The sequence below is a fragment of the Acanthochromis polyacanthus genome, chromosome 2 (assembly GCF_021347895.1).
Source record: "Acanthochromis polyacanthus isolate Apoly-LR-REF ecotype Palm Island chromosome 2, KAUST_Apoly_ChrSc, whole genome shotgun sequence".
In the NCBI taxonomy this organism is placed as follows: Eukaryota; Metazoa; Chordata; class Actinopteri; family Pomacentridae; genus Acanthochromis; species Acanthochromis polyacanthus.
Genome location: NC_067114.1, coordinates 5,892,852 through 5,914,375, shown reverse-complemented (window position 1 = coordinate 5,914,375; position 21,524 = coordinate 5,892,852). Strand labels below are relative to the sequence as shown.

The 21,524-nt window shown below is 38.0% G+C and overlaps 1 protein-coding gene across 1 annotated transcript in view; it reads right to left on the bottom strand.

The window, feature by feature from the left end:
- Window positions 1-4,161: 4,161 nt before the first annotated feature.
- The window catches only part of LOC110966859 (protocadherin-9), a 210,592-nt gene continuing 193,229 nt past the window's right edge, over window positions 4,162-21,524 (bottom strand). Inside the window, 1 exon segment of the mRNA XM_051944662.1 lies at window positions 4,162-6,297. Coding sequence (XP_051800622.1) covers window positions 5,927-6,297 — 371 coding nt within the window. The 3' untranslated portion in view covers window positions 4,162-5,926.

Below are 21,524 nucleotides of genomic sequence, written 5' to 3'. Positions count from 1 at the left end.
CTATAAGTAAAAGCGTTAGCCTTGAAAGCAGACTTCTCGGCACAGTATCAGCATTTCAAAGCCCGGCAACTTTTTTTTTTTTAATGTCTTACTTCACCATTATGGTATCAGAGAGAGGGTCTGATCTCTTTGAATAAAATATTTTCTTATCAATCTGCCATGCCATTTAAACACAGACCTCTGAACCCTGCTTAAAACTAATCAGCATCTTCATAATGGAGGCTTAAACGTGACATGATAGCAACAATAAAAGCATAACCAGCGAAATATTTCATCTTGGTCTCATATTTGTCCACACAAAGGCAACATGGATGGTTTGTCCAGCCTGTTCCTGACTATATCAAATGCTTCAAACCACGAATCATTTCTGCACAGTTGCTTCGTAGTGATTTGGCACTTCAGGAAGCATTCATTTCCGCCATCCCCACTTATTAGCACAGCCCCATGGCTGGATGGGCTCTTGTTTACTCTCTTTTCTGATACAAATGGTAGGAGTCCAAGCTTTTTTTAAGAAACCCTTAGTATTCTGCTTTGACCTACAATATTTTACAGTGACCTCTGGGAAAGTAATAACTCAAATGATTCAGATTTGTGGTATAAGGTCAGAGTAAGAGGAGTCTGCCAAGGTACAATTTCTCCTGACAGACTCCTAATCTGTCATATTTATTGCGGTGGCTATTGCATGGCAGTTCATGTTCTCTCATTATCTTCTTCACTGACCTTCATGTTTCATTTGGTCAGTCACCTCTTTTTCTGGGTATATAAAATTAATATACTGTCCCACTGTTTATTTAAATGGAGACTGTTAAGGTTAGAGTTTCAGACAAGATGCATAAGTCCTGTCTTTTGGAAGGCTCTCGCACATCTCTGAAGGTTGTGCTGTCAGGCCTGCACAAGACAGCATACCCATGGCTAAAGAACTGTTCTGCAAATCTCATTTCTTTCCCCATGGTACTGAGCATTCGTCTGGTGTTAAAGGCTAGAACAAACCATTCTTGTCTCTTTTTGTTTTTTTCCTCATGAAGCAGCGAAAAACATGCAAAGTTAGTTTATCCAGTACAGGCATAGAAATATGTGCAACTCAGAAAAACGTCACTCTGCTGATCTTTTCCAGCTCCATATGTTTTTTTTTTTTTATCTTTATGAATTTTATGAATTTATAAATGGAATACACTTTTGCACAAATAAGTCCAAGTGTGGTGTACTGTGCATGAATACTTCATCTAAAAGAGTGTTATGAAAGTAGACAAATTCTCAAGGCTTGGCACGAAATTCAAGGCATTAAATATCTAGCTAGTTTTGTAAAAGTCAAGTAAGATTATTGTTACTATTTTGCACAAAAAACTATTACTAAATCCCTTCAAAATGACTAGAATAACTTCAAATCACTACACAATGCTGCATAATTTAAAGCCATGCATAGTGCAGTGAAAGAAGGCAGACAGCGACTGTGTGATGAGGGGACAAAACTATATGGTCAAGGAAGACAGCTTTGGTTCCACAGCTTCAGGACTGCTCAAATCTTACCTTCATTTGACTGCAATCTACAGAGAAACTTGGTCCTTTTAAAGCTCCACTGTAACCAGTTTTAGATCTTGGCCTCCTACAGAGCTCCTCTTCCACTCAATCAAACAGGAATCCCCCCTGGCTCAAGATATTTAGGCTCACAAGGCCACGGGATCTGTTTGACTGGTCGCGATCCAGACTGAATTTTTTCGCAGTCATCAGATGCAATGCAAGTAAGTGAAGTGTGGCAGCAGACTAATATTAATTTGGACTCTTATTATCTTCAAATGCAGCTTCTCATAATGTGTAGATGGTGCTGTTTCTTTCCACTGTATCTTTGTGGAGAGTCCTCTTCTTCTGTCTGATGTGCATGCCTTCTCTGTGACTGATTCCCTGCTGAACATTCACTCTGTTCCACTTTGTGCACAGAGGCTTCCATGTCTGGGAAATATTCTCAAAGCCATATAAAAAGCAAATGCGATTGGGAACCCTTTTTCTTGGTTGTGGCGTGACACTAATTTACTTCCCCTCACACTTCCAAGGCAATTACCTTTGAAGCTTCTCAGAAACTATTCTTGCACCAGTCGATAGCTAGCATAGCAAGTAAGAATTTAAGCAAGTCCATTGGGCGACAGCTGATAAATATATCAAATGAGGTTACAGTGAGAAAGAGAAACCTAAAAGAATAAAGGAAATATAATTACTTCACCAGTCATACTGGGTGCCTGGCCCTTCATTACTGCCCAGTGGAGGCATGCATATTTATGTCTGGTTCCCTGTGCCTTGATGAGCTCGACGCTGCAGCGTTATCCAAACATTTGTGGGAAATGATGCAGAAAACGTTGGGGAACTTTGCATATGAAACCATGTGATGATATATTCACTTTGCTATGTAAAGTACATTTTTGATGCACATGGAGATGACCTTAGCAAAGAATTTCAGTTGCAGAACAAATCAGAAATGGATGCATTTCAGGGCCCTGGGAGCTTATTATAGTAATTAAGTTCTTAATATGACTGATGGGGGTTTCTAAATCAACACAGCAATCAGGATTTACCATGTCTAAATTATGTGATGATAGTAGGTTGTCATTGGGTCGCTGTAAGACGAATGTGTTGAAATCACCAGAGTTTTGAGGTTCATTATGGGTCATAAATGTATAAAGTTACAGGAAGGTCCAACCAGGAATCACTCCATTTCACTGTCCAAACTCTGAGTGACATTTATCCATTATCAAATGCCCTTAAAAATTCTCACAGTAGAATAAAAATAGTGCTTGTACTCACTCCCAACAATCCCCAGAGGGATTTGTATGATTTTTCCACATCTCAGTAATAAAGCAAAATAATGACTCACAAGTGTCTAATTTCGAATTGCTCACCACAAACTGCTACATGTGTGCCATGTAAGATGCAGTGAATGAGTGATCAACGGAGAGGTTTCAGACACAGTTTAGGGGCTTTAAGGAGGAGGATGTTGGTGTAACTACCTCTCCTAAAAAGTTCCTCCAGAGTTATCTACAATAAAAGAGTTATTTTGAAACTTCCCCCCAGGATACCCAGGGTATTGCAGTCTCCACTCAACCAGAGGAGCAGCAGTGGCAGCAGCAGCAGCTCGCCTTCCAGGTCCTGATCTCTGGGCGCCTCATCTTCCACACAGTAAAACTTCATACAGGGATTCTGTTGATTAAACTAAGATTTTGTCATTAACTTCATATAAATACATATGATTAATTTTGCACAAATTAAATGTGATGAGCATATTTACATCAGCATGGTAAGAGACTTTAGACTGCTGATAAAAGAGCAGTATTGAATCGAGTCCTTACCCAGGTAAATGTTTAACATGTCAAGGTTATGCGAGCAAATGATGCCTGCAAGTTGGTCCTACAGCATTGCATCAAATGCAGAGCTGACTCTGAACTGTGTACATAAATGGACGACATATGATTTCTGTCATTTTTGGCACTGTGATGAAACAGTTTTGTCTAAAATTAATATCTAAAACTGATTTAACTTTGTTGATCATGCATTTTCAAAAATCCTGTCCAAATTTTGAACTAATTAAGGAAGCTAAATCAAAACATTTTTAAAGTTGCAATTGAAATATTCTGAACCAAAAATAAGTTCTGAACCAATAAACCGAGTTTTCCTCGGATGGTTTGACTCTTTGCATTTCCATGGCAACCCCCTTGCAGAGATTCCACCTTCCTAAAATTGCCTCCCTCAGGATTTGTTATTGTAGTGGAGGGTTTTTATGCCACAGTGACCCTGACAGGAATGTTTTTAGGGAATGTTGTGTTTTTGGTAAGTGCACAAAATGCTCGGGAAAAAAAAACCCAAACAGCATCTGGAAGAATTTTAACTCAAGAGGACACACATCCTGGTTCACATACTGTACATTTGTTTTGTACTCATCCTCAAGGTAAAAATGTTGAGTGGCGTGAATACGGTCAGATTAAAGAAATCATCTGAAAATTAGTAAAGTCTCAGTGGTATCCCATGAATACACTAAGCTATTAGAATAAATTAGTGTGGTATGTTATGATTTTGTACCAGATTGTTTCGGAAAATTCGCTGATGCTGGCACAGCGTTACCCAAAACAAACGCAGATATCCTGAGGCGATCCATGCTGTACACAAATTAAGCATACACATAATTAAAACATTTATTGCAGTAGCTGTATACCTGTAGAGTAGTAACAAGGATTAACTGTTTCAGTATCTGTGATGTCAAACACCCTCACAACTGACAAACATACTGCGATAAGCAAATCACTCCATCCCACTTAACTTCTTTATATTGTGACATAAATATGAAAGTGCTTTACAAACCGAATGTCTCCTTAAATCACAAATCAACTCTATATTCCAACCAAAAGAAAAGAAATCAAAATGACACAAAAATGATCAAGTTAATTTTAAAAGCTATATCTTTTTAGCATGCGGTTCCATTGTGTAATTTGCCTTCCATGCTGTGGAATAAAACAAACCTTTTCAGACAGTGGAATGACAGGTGATCTTTCATGGTTGACCCATTATCTGCACATGCCTTTGTGTGTGTTTTTTTTCTCCAGTATCGACGACTTGATTTTGTACTTTAACATTTGTGTGATTATGTCTCTAAATTTGGCAAACATTCAATGCATAAGGCGTTTGATTATCAGACTGGATGTTCTTTGTAGCCAACATGTTTTCGTCATTTAAATAAGCACTATTCAGTGTTTGAAGAAACATCATGAAGGCACAGTGATTAAAGTGTTACCTTAACCTGTATTTTCTTATGTATGGAAAATAATAGTCTGCGTGGAAATAATATATATATACTGTATATACATAGGTCAATAAATTGCAGGTACTACTGAGGGATTGCACTCAGTTCAATCACAATTTTGAATAAAATCTATACAGTAATAAGATCAACGTTAGATAAAACATTTAACCATTTACAAATATATTGCTATTTAATTGTACTGAACACTTTCAAAATCGGTTTATAGAGGAGAGCTTTCAGAGCTTTTCATTTTTATAATGCACATATTCAGCACTGACATCCTTCATACAAAATGTTCTTTTTAAAAAAAAAAAGTTTGCCTGTGGTTTTGTAGTACTTGGAGAAAAAAAATATCATTTTATATTACTGGAACATGGGCAACACTGAGTATATTACGGAATGGAAATCTGTTTCAAAATCAACTGTAGGGTTTTTAAAGAATTGGGTAAATGTTTTGTTGTTGTACATAATACCGTATTACAGAGCTTTGTCCAGTTGAAATCCCAAATCCAAGCCATTACGATGACAACAGTCGAGAACTGTCCTATTCACTGTGGATATTACAGATACATGATAGTGGTTAATAAGTCTTATTTACAAACACACAGACAATGACAGAATAAACAAGTGTCCACAAACAGTGTTATTAGAACAACACTTTCTGAAATGTAATTCCATATTCTTTGATTGTGTTGATTAATATAGTCCTGAACAACTCAATAACAACCACACCACAAATAGTTTTATATATTGGTCAGCCATGGTAGTGTTTTTTTCTTTTTTTTTTCTCGGAATTTATTTTCATTTTCTCCATTTTTATGAATGTCCTTCCTCCGCTTGTCCAATTCGCACATGAAGTGGACAGAAAATGTTACAGAAAAAAAAATCCATGGAGGAGCAGAAAAAGTTTCCTCTAGAACCATAGCAAAGTTGAATCGTAGAGAACACAGCAGAAGCGCTATTTTATGGCCTACATAGTACATGTGGCTATTATACTGCAGAAGCATCAACTCAAGTGGGAAGAGATGAAAACAAGAATGGGGGGAAAAAATGCAATAAAACAGGAGAGAAGTTCAGATTAGATGCTCCGCCTGTTTACTGTGTCCAGATGTATGTGCGTCTCACAGCACAGAAGCAAAGTCCCTCTTATAGCTGCTGGTCCTTCGGGCTGTCTGGGCAGGAGGCTGGCTGGCAGGACTTCAGACTCACCAATGGAATATCAGCCATGCCACTGCTGGTGAAGTGTCCCTCTCCGCTCCCAAACTGCTTCCTGTCACCAAAATGCTCTGACCGCCCGCTCTCATTTTTCCAGGTTCTGGTCAGAGTGTGTCCATTGAGGAGTTTGTCCTTGGGACCCCACTCTCTCTGAGACCCAAAGCTGGACACGGGAGACTTAGGCTGCTGGTATGATCCCAATGTTGGGGGCATCCAACAGTTGTCTGAATGTCCTAGGACAAGGCACTCCTGTGTGCACATCTCTGTGGCTTCCACTAGGCCTCGCGGTCCCAGAGGGCCATCTGAAAAAGAAGAAGAAAAAATACAAGACAATCAGGTCAAAACTCAAAATATATTCGTACCAACAATAACAACAACATTATTGCCTATTCCCGTTCACCAGAATACCTTACAATGGTAGCACAAATAATCCATAAAAAGTAATCATTATGTTAGATTATGCCATAATCTATTGTCTGTATTGTGTTGTTATATTATAACCTTGTAGCAGCTGAACAATTTTACTGTTACCTAATGTTAAGTTTTAACATAAATGACAACAATATAACCTTTCACCAGAATACCATATAATGGCAGAGTAAACATAAGCAATAAATAAAAAGTAAATAAATGATCGGTGCAGTGGTCAGATTGCATAGTTGAACACCCACTGTTCTTGTATAGTTATTCTGTTGTACAAAATAAAGTAGCAGTGAATTCAGTAGAATGTAAATAAAGAGGTTTGTTTTATGACAATTACAATAAAATGCTAAATCAAAATAATTAATAAATCTAGCATTTTTTTCCCCCCACAAGTGACACATGCTTTTCTGCACTCAAGAAAAGCTTTTATCCAGTACGCATGAGGTCCAGGTTATGTGAGATGGGAGAAGAGGACTCAGCTGACAAGCCAACAGTGTGTTTGAAACATGACTTTTTTGGAAGCTGGAAAGATGGAGGTTAAAGATCTGGAGAATAATGACAGCGTGTAGGAGTTCTCTTTGTACACTGTCATGAGAGTCCACAGAGAAATTAACACTATGCCTAAAAAATACACTGTAAATAAACAACACAGTAATTAAGTGTGGGCACTACACTATGTTGACACTGCCTAATATTCACCCAGTAACTAAGCATCCCAAACAAACTGTCTCTCTCTTTCTTGTTCTTTCTGCTTCTATCGATGAGCTTCTTTCATTTAAATAGTTAGGATTGTTTGACACAACGGTTATTGTTAGCATTAAAGCCTCACAGATATCAGGTGATTTTCATGTTTTTGACCAAGCTGATGTCGAAATCTGGTCCTGTGTTCAGAAATTGGGAGTCGAGGATTTCTTCAGTATGAATCAAGTTACTGTCTTCGGTAGAAACGGTTTGAAAAAGACTAATCCCCTTCACCAAAACTAATGAAAAAAGAGAATAATGTTGAAGGTCAATTTGCTACACAACACTCATCTTTCCTCTGTAGCTCGCTGCTACCATCTGGCTACTCCTCTGATGAACGTGCATCACGATTCAGACATTAAAAATCAAACAGGCAGTGTTTCAGGTGGTATTTGTTTAAATCTCATTTGATACAAAAACATGCATAATGCATGAAACGTACTGCAGCTCTGCCATTTGAAGAAATCTTCTCCTTTGAGTGTGTTTCATTTTTTCTTCCCTTTTTAAAAGAAGAAACCAGTTGTCTCTGTTTTTTGTATATCAAGCTTCAATAGGTAATGAATTCATCTGTTTTTGTCCTAAAAGAGAAAATGATAACTATTTGTCCTAATTTGTCCCGCTGCTTCACAAACAGTTAATTGGCTGGTGCGTATGTTCTGCAATATTTCAAAGGGTTCTTTTTTTCTTTTTTTAAAACTTCTGCGTGGACCTGTTTTTCTTCTCATTCTTTTAAACGTGAGAGTAAAGTTGCTTATTATAGAGCAACAATACTGAAGAAATCAGGTGGTTTATATGATCTTTCCAATGGGTGTTGCACTGTAAGTTGAGTCGGTTCAGACTTCAGTGAATATTTAAACAATGACCTCAATAAAAGGTGTAATGTGAATGGCAATGTTAACTACATTTTTTCTTTTTTGACACTTAATCAAGAGACTTACAGTGATGTTAAAGGCTTGTTAGTGCAGATCCCACTGAGGATCAATAAACAACTCTGCACCTTTCAACTGCATCAGCTGATTGTTTTAGTTTGATGACCTTTATGGCTGACTCCAAAATGTTCAATCTGCTCCTTTCTGGACCAAAACTGGTTGATAAAGGTTTGAAAGTTCAGCCATAGACCTTGCTTTGAATGATAATAGGGTATATTATTTACTGTTGGGATGGAAGTTTGGACATTTGAACTGACTAACAACATATCCCAACAAATCAGGAATTTTTATAGCAACCCCACTGACTGTGCTATTTTTACTGTTTTTGTTACACTTGACTGCAATTTCTTCATTTGTTGACTCTGTTGTAATATGCAAACGAGGGTTGATTGAGTTGTTATTACTGGAATTGATAGTTTCTGCATTTCTGTCAAACAGGGGTCCCTCAAGGTTCACTTTTGGGTCCTGTCCTGTTCATAATCTCTATCAGCAATATCACATTTAAGATAACAACTGTAATGCACATCTGTACACAAATTATGCACTATTGCTTTTCTAATACTACACAGTCAGCCACTGAATTCCTGCAACAAGCATTCGACAAACTGTAAGATGCACTTTTTAAGTTGGAGTTAGTCCAGAATGCAAACAAGACCAAAATGTGTGCTCGTCTCCAGAGCCAGAAATATTGTAGACGACAGCTTGGATAGCACCACTCTGAGTTCACGGGGTTGAGTGGTGTCGAGAGGGTCTTTCAGTACAAATATCTTGATATCTGGTTAGATCAAACCCTTAGAATTAAATTTCATATTGACAAACTTGTCGGCAGTCTACAGCAACAAATGGTTCATTTGAGCAGAAATGAAGCTAATTCCCCCATATTCAGCTGAAAGGGAATATCTAAAGCCGTCCACTTGTCGTTACTCTATTCTCCTCTGGCGGTCCATCGAAAAAACGTAGTTGTGTCAGCCTCTCTTAATACTCTCGTCTTAAAATATCGTGAGTCTGGCATTCCCACTTAACCTACTTTGCCTTTGCTGAGTTGCTTGATTAGCTGGGGAATAGCATGCATTGTGTGATTGTCTTGTCACCTCGATTTAGCAAATGCAGAGCCGCCAAATGCTTTGCAATTACAGAATTGGACTCATTACAGTGAAGTAGACTAAGTAAACCCTGAAAATAACCAGGAAACTGGAAAAGAGATCACTGTCACTGCGGCTGCAATTAATTTATGTAGTTTTGTATTTCTACTGTTGACACTTGTGCATGGGAGATAATGTTTTACACAACTCTTCTGTGAAGAATGCAGAAGGGATGCTGTAGTAATATTGCATGAACAGGGACTCTTGATTTTTCCTCTGTGACAACAAACACAACACATGGACTTTGAGTGACTCTTATGCTTATTGAGGCACGTTACAGCTGACAAAATTAACTTTGCAACCACGTATCGCAACACTTTACCATGACTGCAGCAATATGCCAGTCCTTCTCTAGTACACTGGAGGAGACTCATTTCCCACAACGAAGCCACTGGTATACATTATTTGCTTCCTTAAAGGGGATGTGGATTCACGCTGTGCATGTGCTCGTCTTACAAAAAGCTCGTCTTACAAAAAAAAATAGTAACTGTTTGTTTCATAGACAGAGACGGACTGTGGCGGATGAAGTTCATACATCCTTCACTGCAGTTAATATACTACTACCACACTGTAAGAGATCTGCATTGAAATTATATTATTATTTGTCTTGCATTTATGTAAAAGCAGAATTTTAATGTTGCAGCAACCCTAAGCAAATGCCCCTCAAAGAACGAGACATGTAAATGATTTAGAACCAGAACTGAGAAGCAGAAGCAGAGGCAGAAATGTTAAAATACCCAATTAAGATACCCAAACCCAGTGCAAACTATAACCTGACCTCAAAATATTTAATGAAGTTTAGTCAACATGCCTCTGATACAGTCTCAACAGAACATAAACAATACAATCACAGAATTTGTATATGTGTCAGGGCTGCATTACATTTATTTGTTATATTGTGGGACCCCCTTACATTTAAAATCTGCAAGCCAAACAGTTCATGTCACTGGGACGATGCAGCTATTATTTATAGATTTTGTTTGTTTGTTAGCATCAATACTTGGTTCATAAGCCTTTGCATGAGCCAAACTGTTCTGATGAGGAGCAAAGGCAAAAGAAAAAAAGAAAAAAAAAGACTTCTTTGCGCTGTTTTTATGACATCGTCTTTGTGGGTCATTCATGTGCAAGACGGTATGAGCTGATGTAAATATAGTTTAATAAGAACATGCTCGTATACTCCACTAAGCCTCACTGCCTGAACACTGGGTTCTGGATTTGAAAGCACAGCCTGATATATGATGTGAAAAAAAGCTGCAACCCGAGGAGGGGAGTCAGTCACACTTCAGCATGAATGTAGAGTCCATCACAATAACAGGCTCCCATAATTGGCATGTGAGGAGTCTAACCAAGACACACATTATCATAGTTGCATGAAGAACCACAGAGCGCAATAATACATGGTGCCTGGGAGACAACAAGATGAATTCCTCAAATGAGATTGTAGACGACTGAGTAGATATCTGGGGAGCTGTTAAGGAAGAGAGATGGCAGAAAAGGGAAAGGACCGTACATGGTGTGCAGTGTAGAGCACAGGAACTGGTTACAGCCTTGCCATTTATGTGACATTTTGCTTCTTTTTTTTTGCATTGTTAGATAAATGATTATATTGAAGGCATGATGATCTCAATGCCACTGATGGCATTTCTTTCAACTTTTGTGATCACAGGTTTCTTGAGAAATAACATAAATATAAGAAACCTTAAGTGCTTAGGGGATCACAATGTACCATATATGCATTCGTCATACAGTTTGTGTATTGATTATAACAGAATTAGATGTCTATAATGTCTGTATTTCATTTTTTTTCTTTAACAAAAGCAGAGCCAGTCATTAATCAAGGACACTTTGTGCTTTGCTATCCCCCTGGTGTAATAAGCATGACCATTTGCATGTAGATTGGTACAATCAGTGGTCCCAGTGGGCAGTATGAGGATAATTTGAATCAGCCATGTTCCCTGCTAATCTGTGCATACCTGCTGTTTGAGGAAAAAGCAGAGACAAAGCCTGATTGAAAGACCACTTGAGAGATTGAGCTGATAGGTTACGGACCTTATACGCATGCAGCGGTGACATAATATTGTCCAGTAAAATCCCAAGCAGGGGTCACAAATGAGCACTGAGATTGGAATACCGTGGATGGCTCAATATAAAGAAATGTCATCCCAAGTAGCAGTAAACTTGACCAAACCTTTCAAACTAAAGCCATCCAAAAAACAATCTATTTTTAAGGGATATCAAAAATAAAACTAATTCCTCATTGGTGCACTGTTTACAATAATACAATATCTTTACACTTTAGCAGCATCTCCACAATCCCTCTGCTTCTTCACCAGAAAAGCAACACACAGGTTTTTTCCTCCCTCTAATAACAGCCCAGAAGCCCAACTCCACACTTAAAAAATACCTTGCGTATTCAGAACTCAGACTCAGCAGATCAAATATTTCCAGCAGAACCGAAATACCACACATTACTCAATCTCCTTTTACTGGCTGCCTATTGATGCACATGTAAATGGAGTGTTACTCTTAAGTGTGCAGAAATGTGTTAGTCCATTTAATTGAAAGGACACTGCAAGAGGTAATGTCATCTCCCAATGGTCCTGGTCCCATTTGAAACGGACTTTTTTTGACATTGCGCAAAAATGAGTCTAGATTCATAATCCATTTATTATGCACAGTCTGCAATCTATCTAAACTTATTATCTGCTGGGTTCTCTCTGTACACTTTTTTTTGCAGTTTGTCATTTTAGTAATCCTCTTGTGGCCTTACCTGCTATTGTCCAGTGTTTTCATAGCCGATACACACAAAGAGACAAATCATTTTTTATCTTCATACGATGCTTCCTTCTTCATGCTAATCTTGCCCAGTAACACAGCTCTGCGATTAAACCGACAAACACTGACCACTGAAACCACCTTCTACTGATCTTCTCATAACCAAGAATAAGCTTGTTTGCCTCATTACGCTGCGACTTCCCACTCCGTAATCAGATTGACATCTCATGTCATGTATCACCATTTTGAATAGGCTGGTGATTGAGCATATTGTCAGTGACACCGAGTTTCATATTTTGATTAGAAACTCCATTCACTCCCTGTGTTATGGGCAGCATTGCAGCTGCACATGCAAATAACGTAATCAAGAATGTGTCACTGCTGAAACCGTTGCGACTTGGAAAAGCCCGGAGGATGTCAAGTGACATCCTGCTACTCCTGCTGAAACCTTAAGGAGCTGTGGACAGATGATAAGCACCAACACACCATGACACTACAGCTGTAGATAAGAGGCCGTTGGGCATGTGCTCCATTGTGCTCCCGTTCGACAAACAAACTCGTAAATCTGAAACGCATTCTGTCTAGCTCAGTGAAATATAGATATTGAAGTGGTTTTTGGGACCTGTGATGTGATTTTAAGAACAAATATCTGAATTTCAGACAGGTCACACCATAGCATTTGGGAGATTTAGATATAATTTTAAATATTATAGATAAGCACTAAAATATTGCTTTGAGCTAATATTTTTAAATAATTTAGTAATGCCTTTAAACAAAGAAACACTGTGTTTATGCATTTATGATGTCCTGAAAGAAAAGACTGACATTTTCTCAATCATGTCATTCTTGATTAATTTAAGAATCCTCTTCTAATACAGTTCTCTTAATGTGAAAGTGAGACATACAGCACTGTTTGAAATACTACCCACTGTCAATGAATCTGCGTACTTCAGTGTAGCAACAACAGCATGCACATTCAGCTGGTTTCACACAGCCCCAGATCTTTGATAAAGAAATGCATGTAAGATCATGTTCTATTCATTCATACAAAATGGTTTCCTCATTGTTTAGTGCTACTTCTTCTGTGCATAGCTCGTTGCTCTTGGTTACTCTATTGGAGAAGTCAAGTTCCTCCATACACACACAAACCACACACAAGCGCACACACCACACACAAGCAAATAGCCGGTGGCTGGTGTTTGGAGCAGAGCCCCTGAGTGCTTTAAATAACATTGAGGCACAGGTGTTGAGGAATGCAAGGGATTCGGAACTGTGTCAGATGGTACTGACTTTTGCTTACAGCACTGTGCAAATGTTGCAGATGTCCACAAAGACAGATACCTTAAAGAGGAAGAAACCATTAGATTGCCTCCTGTCACAGTGTCATTAGGATATGCTGGAGCCTGGCCTGTTTAATTCTGCAGAAGCAGCGGAATGAATGTGAACCACGAGGAATAGCTGTTTAACGATGGACACTTTGACCAAGCAGCATTTACACGCTTCTCTTTCTGTCCTCCTACTCAGCATCAACAGATCACAGAGGTTACAGAGGAGGAGAGAATCATCCTCATTTTTGACCAGAGGTTGTTTGCAACTAGAAGGGAGTATTCTTGTTTTAGTCTTCTGGCTATTACTAATGAGATAACGTTTGGCTAATTAATTGGATGCACACTATCAGCGCTGATGTGCCAGTCCCACACCAACAACATGCAGCCTTCAGAATTGCAAGAGGGAACGAGTGGAGAGGGAGTGAAAGTGATTGAGTGCGGGGGATTTAGTGTCCATAGGGCTTGTTTATTTATCCATGCTGTTAAGCATGCCCAGATGTTGTTATTTGGGGATGAATGAGGCTTTGTTTTGGTCCAGCATGGAGGCTTAAAGTTCCATACCGCTGTCTCCAGCTGCTGCTCAGAAAGCCTCAAGATACATCTGGCAGATTAATTTTGTGTGCTTTAAATCTGCTGGAGGTTTTCTTTCTGACCCTCTCATCCTCCAATTCCAAAACATACATACATATACCCCCTATCTGTCAATGTATACACCAAGGCACATAATAGTATACAGTATTACAAACATAACCTATATTCACAAAGATCGGCCTCACAGCAAATGTATTGTAAATAGCTCGGGGAAATGTGAGAATGGTATGGTGGTCGGTGTCCAACAAGGCATAGAATTACAACGTCCATACAGCTTTGCAGCAAATTCGAAAACAGGCCCTGTGATCTACAGTAAAGGCTATCTAGGGTTGGATAGATATAATAGTGATCGGAGCAGAACAGAGCAACACGCTGGATGCATTCTCCTGAGAGTACCAGTCTGGCTGATGGATCCTTTCTAGTGCTTCCTTTGAGGCCAGCCAGCAGCTTCTCATAAGAAGAGATGAAGGGCAGAAGGGAGTCAAAATAGAAAAAGAAGACAAAGCTTGAGAATGGAAGTGAAGGGTGGTCAGAGAGACAGAGAAGCGGAGTGAGCAAGATGGAAGAAAAGAAAAGGGAAGTGGAAGTGAGGAACGGTAAGAAAAACCTAAAAACTCAAAGCCTGTCAAAAACTGACTGTCATTTACATAATTTTCATGATCACTGATAAATATTATTGGCTTCGACCTCACTTGAAACCATTCTCAGATCAATTTGTAATTCAAATATTGAACTAAAGGCACTCTGTAATGGACTCACACATTTTTAGTGTTAAAAGTACAGTATGGTGTGTGAGAAAGTATGTGTGCGATTGATGTTTGTGGGTTTCTTGGAAATGAAGCTCAAGAAATGTGATTAGCATTTTTCCATCTCTTTCATTTATCAAAAAAGTAAGTACTTTGATTCCTTCAATGCAATGGGAAATTAGCATACTGGTCCTGTTTATTTTCCTAATATTCGGCCTATACTAATAGCTTTCAGGAACAGCGTCATTATTGTACAATAGCATGGCCAGGAGTCTAAATAGCCTAGAGCACTTTAAAATTGCATGTATGCTGACAACTGATGCTATCCTTTGACATTTTTTTTAAATCTTTTGATCAAAACATGTCTTGTCGTTCAATAAATTGTTTTCGTATAAGATGCACTTCGGCTCTATAAAAGTTTTTAGAGATTCAAATTTGTTTCCTCACTGAAGTTCAATTCTGATGAGTATTTCACTTAGGAAAAACAAAACAACATAAAACAGAACAACAACGGATCGAAAATATTTACTGCCTTTTCCCCAAAGCTCTCCTCAGTGTTTTCCTCAAGACTTCACTGTACCACTCCAGGGATCGACTTCACATCCACTGTATGTGGAATATCCCATCAAAGTTGTTGGATTTTAATAAAGTAACATTAAAAATTAAGCATCTGTTTTAGGAATCAGGATATTACTTATTAAATCTAAACTTGAGGTTTCATCTATACAGACTACTAATGATTATTCATTTAGTTTTGGTTGTAGTATATGCATCATTTACATCAAGGCTGATTTCTTCAAAACATCATATTTATATTATAAACTAAACTTCTATACTGCATTTTAATGTAGATGCTAGTAAATAGTTCCTTCAATAGCCTAATAATTGAGTACATACTATGTTTTTGCAGTATGCCATTTGCCTCTATCTGCCCCCACAAATTCCGTCTGTATCTCTGCCACCTCTGAAAAACTTGCCAGTGAATATCATCTGGCCTCTCCTGCTCGGGAATAAGCTTAGGGTTGTAAGAGTAGCAGCACAGGGGCACTCCAAAAGACTCTGACCTTTCCTGCTCATCCACTGTACACCACAAATTTCATTTTCAGTGCTGGGTCGTGCCACCTCCTGACACTCGTAGGTGAGGCCTGCCTTTTAAACTGCAGCAGTGAGGAGGAGTTGAGGACACTGGTGGAGAGTTTTGACAGTTGGAACAAGTAAAACCATTACCTCTATGGGTGAAAGACAAAAGAGCTTCTAATACCAGAGGCACTACTGATGCTTTCTAGATCAGTGTCCTTCACTGTAATGTTTCATATTTGGCTTGATGAAGCTAAAATGGCATTTCTTTAATAAGTGTATACATTTTCTCTACATAATCCTCCTGTCTATCATGTACATGTCCTATTTTTAGACTGAAATGAAAATTACGCCTGAGATAACATTGCATACGTGGACAGTGTTTTTGCAACTTTCTTTTGAAGATCTCAAAATATATTTTGTATAACGTCCTGTTTTATAGAATGTATTACAGATCTGAAGTAGAAGAAAGCCTCTGAACTTGCTCCCACTTGACCACGTTAAACACAAACGCTTAAATGAAGCAGCTTTATACAAGTGTGGAGCACCTAGCAAATGTTACTGAAGTGGAGCACTGCATCACAATGGCATGTTCAACTTACTGAAACTGCAACACATTAAGAAGTGGTCAAGTGTTTCAACTGAGCTCAGCTGTGAGATTTTAACGTCTGGGGGAATGGAAGCAAACAAATAAAAGATCCTAAATTGATCAGATATCACATTAACAATCCACTAAGAATGTTTAGATCAATGTCAATCTCAGTCCCAAGAATACTGGCATACCGTCCTTGTCCTTTCTTTTAATTACTTTTTTTTTTTTGCTTACTGAGGAACAAGCAACCCACACTGGAAATGTGGTGAAGCAGCTGGATTTCCACATTAAAAACAAACTGTGCTGTGCTGATAACATGGAGGAGAGGGGGCAAAGAGGGGCAAATTAGATTGTTGTCATGGAGCTCTCAACCTATAGTGCATGGAACAGAGCACATATTCCCTCACACTGTTCTTTGTGCCGGGGAGCTTGAGATAAAAGGTGCAGAAAGTACGTTCAATTAACAAACTGCTGAAAAACTGCTGTCTGCCCTGGAGGTGCCAGTAAAGGGGCTGATGAGGACTAAATCAAACTCCATTGTGGAAAACACCTTCAACCCCATCTAGGATGAAATACAAAACAACTTCAGTTTTTGCCTCGGTGTCTACACTTGTGCCTACAGCCATTAGACTGTGCAATATTTTGTGACCAGGCAACTGCGATCTGAGCCAAGTAAGAGTGAAGTGGGTATGCGTACTGTTGTGCAGAAGCTAAGCAAACCACCATGGACTCCTTGCTACATTTATATGTACCACAGTCCAAAACATTTTTTCTGTAATATTGTCTTCCCGACAGGTCTCTGCATATCTGTGCAGGATCTCTGCATGCGTCGGCACATACTACAGTTTCTACAGTACCTATCTTGTACACAGTTGGATATTACAGTGGTACTGTGAATAGAATCTTTTTTTCTACAGATAGTAACTCTGTGCTGGAGCACTGAAACAGGGCCTCATGTGGACTTGAACTTTTTATTTGTGTAACAAAATAGAAGCTTTTCAGTTTTAAACATGGATGCTGAAGAGAATGATTGTAGTTGACAGCACCGCCGTCTCTAATACAAGTAACACATCTGACACCCAGACTTTCAGTTTGATATGTATCTATGCTGCCATCCATCCATCCATCCATCCATCCATCCATCCATCCATCCATCCATCCATCCATCCATCCATCCATCCATCCATCCATCGGATTTAACCATCCAAACCAGACACAGCTAAGTGACTCCATAGTGTAGTTTATGTTTAAAGTGCATTGGAGGGTTGCTGTGTAACGATGGTTTCATTTTTCAAACTGTAATTACTGAACATTTCTGCAAAGGAATCATGTGTGTGAATACCCACAACAGCTAAATTAAATCACTGCTGTAACAGATTCTATGTCTGAAAGGGCTATTAGAGTACGCACTGAGGGAAGAATACCACAAATACCTTTACTTGCTGATTCTTTCTTAATTTTCCTTGAATTGGATCAATGGCCCAGTTAGGAGCAAAACTTATTAATCAAAAATAATGTCAAAAATAGAATATTCCAATTATTTTAAATTTTTTGTCAGTAATTACCATTTGTTTGTCTGTTTGGTGTTTGTTATTTGCTGTATGGCAGAGCAAAGATGGAAAGACAGCTTTTCAAACACACATTTAGATGCTATTTGACATGGCTCAGTGCAAGTGTTCAGTCCCCATGACAACAATAGCAATGTAAAAAGAAAAAAAAACAATAATTTCAACTCCCTCTCTAATCTTCTACTACATTAGACTCCACCACTGACCTTGTAATCTCATTTGTGATTTAAGTCAGCAGTGGATCAAATGCGTTTATGCATTATTTTGTCTCTCTCGCGCTCTCTTTTTGTTTTTAGATTATTACAAGAAAATGTGAGAGCAGATTCAGTTTTCACAGTTGCCCCGTTCATCCTCATGGGACGGTCTGCGCTTACGGCAAATTTCATTATAAAGCCTGGCCAAAATGCTGCCCTGACAAGCCATGTCACTAATGTTGCTGAAAATAAATAACTAGTCTACCATCCTTCGCTTAGAACCCACATTCACACACAGTTCAACAGCGCCCAGAGGACAGTCTCTCACAGTCTGTGTTGACATTTTAGATATGACAAATAGATTTAAAATTTAATACAAGGACATAATCTTTTAATTAGTGTGAGCTTGCTGTGGTTGTAATGGTGTAAGTAATGTAACAGATACAGATAATGATCATGTTGACCTCATAAAACAGTAACACTGCACCACCACCGTAGTTCTCTTTTCCCTATGTATACAAGACACCGGGAAATCCAAGCATCTAAATGAGAGAAAATAATGACTGCATCAGTGTTGCTCGGTGGTTGAGTCCAATTGCTTCACGCTGAGCCATTTTACACTGTGTCTTCATGTTTTTATTCGTGATGTGGCTGTTCGGGTTTTGTAGCAAGTATCGATTTTAATCTGGAAGGGATAAGTAGATAAGAAATTGTCACTGGTGCTTTGCTATTAAAGTGCCATGATGAGCATGTATTACATTTCATTGCTGTGAGCAAAAGAATTATTCTCTGCATGGTAACAATGTGGACAACTGGTTGTTAAAGTGGGTTTAAAAAAATAACCAGCATCTTGAATTGTGCGTAGCAAATAAATGTAACATTTAATATATATATATATAATTTAGAATTTCAGTTGAGTTATTTTAAACTGAATTACTGCACTAAATTCCTTTTAATTATCAAACTAAGAGACATATCCGTGCAGTATATTGTGTCATGATGTCATATTTGCACACACAATATTCACATTTTCTTTGCACAAAGTGATGGTATAAGGAAATTTCCTCCCACCTCTTTGTTTAGCATTGTGATAAAATTACTAGTCTGAAGCCATGCTTTTATCTGACACTATCATTATACCCTTTTAGGAATCTTTGTTAAATATAGCCCATAAATGTTATGATATATGGTGATAAACGGTATGGTGTCAACTGCCATCTTCATTCTTGACATTTTTGTTCCATGCAATTTCTTCTGCATTAGCAAAGTACATTTGGAGAGAATGTAGTATATGTTTATAACTATATATGGCAAAAATGGCAGTTCTGAACATATTTTCGAAAAACCTTTGTAAGAATGTATTTGACTACAAGGTTAGCATTGTATCTATATATGTATGTACAGTATGACAAACAACTCAACCTTTAAATGTAGAATAGCACTTTGTCTACCCACCTCTGCAACTTTTACAGTCTTTGTTTACCAAGTGGCACACAGTGTGCTCTCAGTTCTTTCTGTACTAAATGTTCCCTGTAAAAATGACAAAAAATCTCTAAATGAGCAGCATATGAACATAATTTGTTGGTGACAGTTTTGACCCTTGTGGTTTACCACAGCATGCAGCTGCATATATTACAGATTACAGTTGCTTTTTATGGCACAAAAATTGGATTCCAACAGCACTAACCTCCCTTTGTACGACAAAAGCATAAAACATTTTCCAACGTACTGCAAAAAAGAAAAGAATCCTACTTCCAATCATAAATGACTGTCATACTCTGGCTTTTAGCATCAAAAATAAATTATATTTTAACAGACAAATGGCTGTTCTCAAGCAATTACCACTTAAATGAATCCACTATAAAAAATAATAAATTTGAAAAGAATATCTAAATAAAATAAAAATTCAGATTTTTTTTATCCTACATGTAATTTATAGTGTAAGTTTTTTGTCTAAATTGATTCTATAATGTAGGTACAGTGGAAGAAAACTTAGAGATAATAGAGAATGTACACTTTAGTGGAGAAGAGAAAAGAATTCTACTCTTTTTTAATACTAGTTATTTATAGGGTACAGAACTGAGAAGTTTGTGTTAAACACCTCATCCTTCCTCTGTAATTAAAGAGTAAAAAAGACAAGGAGAACAGTTGACAAGTATATTATAGTCCGCATACCTTATACTTACTGTGTAATAAAAAGTATAGGCCTAAATCTTAACTTTTGCTTCATATGTTACCCAACTTGTCATGTGTCCAGATGTTAAAGTGAAGTGAAAGACGTATTAATTAATCCCTCAAGCATGCATGTAGCTTGCTAAGTCTAAAATTTGATCAGCACTCTTTTATATACACTGCATTAACGTCCATTACTAAGAATAAGGTATGTGGGCTGTTAAAGCTGTTAGATTGGTTTTTATCCCCATATCTTATGTTTGTTTGCAGTACTTTACCCCAGAGTTACATGGTATTTGCAAAATTATTTACAGTGTAATTTATTTCTTCCTTCATTTTAAAATGTTGTTACTCTCTTTTTTGGTATTCTATTTTGTTCTTCTTCTGTACCTCCACCTTTCCCCTGTACCTGGATATAAACTGCAAGCTATTATTGATTAGGGGCACCATCACTGCATCATGGGCTCTGCACTGCCCAAAACAGTAGAGATTAGTTAAAAAAGAAAATACAAACATGCCAGAAGGATCTTAGCAGAATGATAATTGTTGTAGTCAGACCAAGTAACATTCAGGACTGATAATTATTTGATTAATGTGGGAAAATTAGATTGTAAATACCTGACTGTATCATAGCATGATATGAGTTATCTCTTTCATAACACAACAGCCTGTAATTAGCTGTTTGTCTATGTCTTTCAATTGATTTTGATCTTTTTCAGAATTACTTAACTGGTGCTTTTGATATGGTTTCATATATAGTTAACATTTTTTGCGCTCTTCTTCCTGAGTCTCTACACAACTCAACAAAAACTCAAGGACGAATAAAAGGCCTGCAGTGAAGAGCAACAACGGCGTTAGAGATGTGGCGCCACGATTTCATAAAATCATTTCCAAACACTTTCTCGGCATGTGCTCTTCTGGTAGAGCCCACACGCTCAGTCATAAGCATAATGTGTTAGCATAAAGAGGAAGGGGACACAGCAGGTACAGTACCTGCTTGCTTGCAGAGGTACAGCAAAAGGGTAATTGGAAGAAAAAATAATAAAATAAAGAGTGAGAAGTGAGAGAGGAAACTGGTGGAAAAAATGAGGCGAAGATAGGCTGTACAGTGAAGTAGTGACTGAAAGACATGTAATTCTCTGTGTTGATCATTACCTTGAGCCTGAAGGAATTTGATAATAAAACAGAACCTTGTTAATCCCCCGAGAGCTCTGTAATTGCAATATTGAGGTACATCTCCTCTCTGTTAAT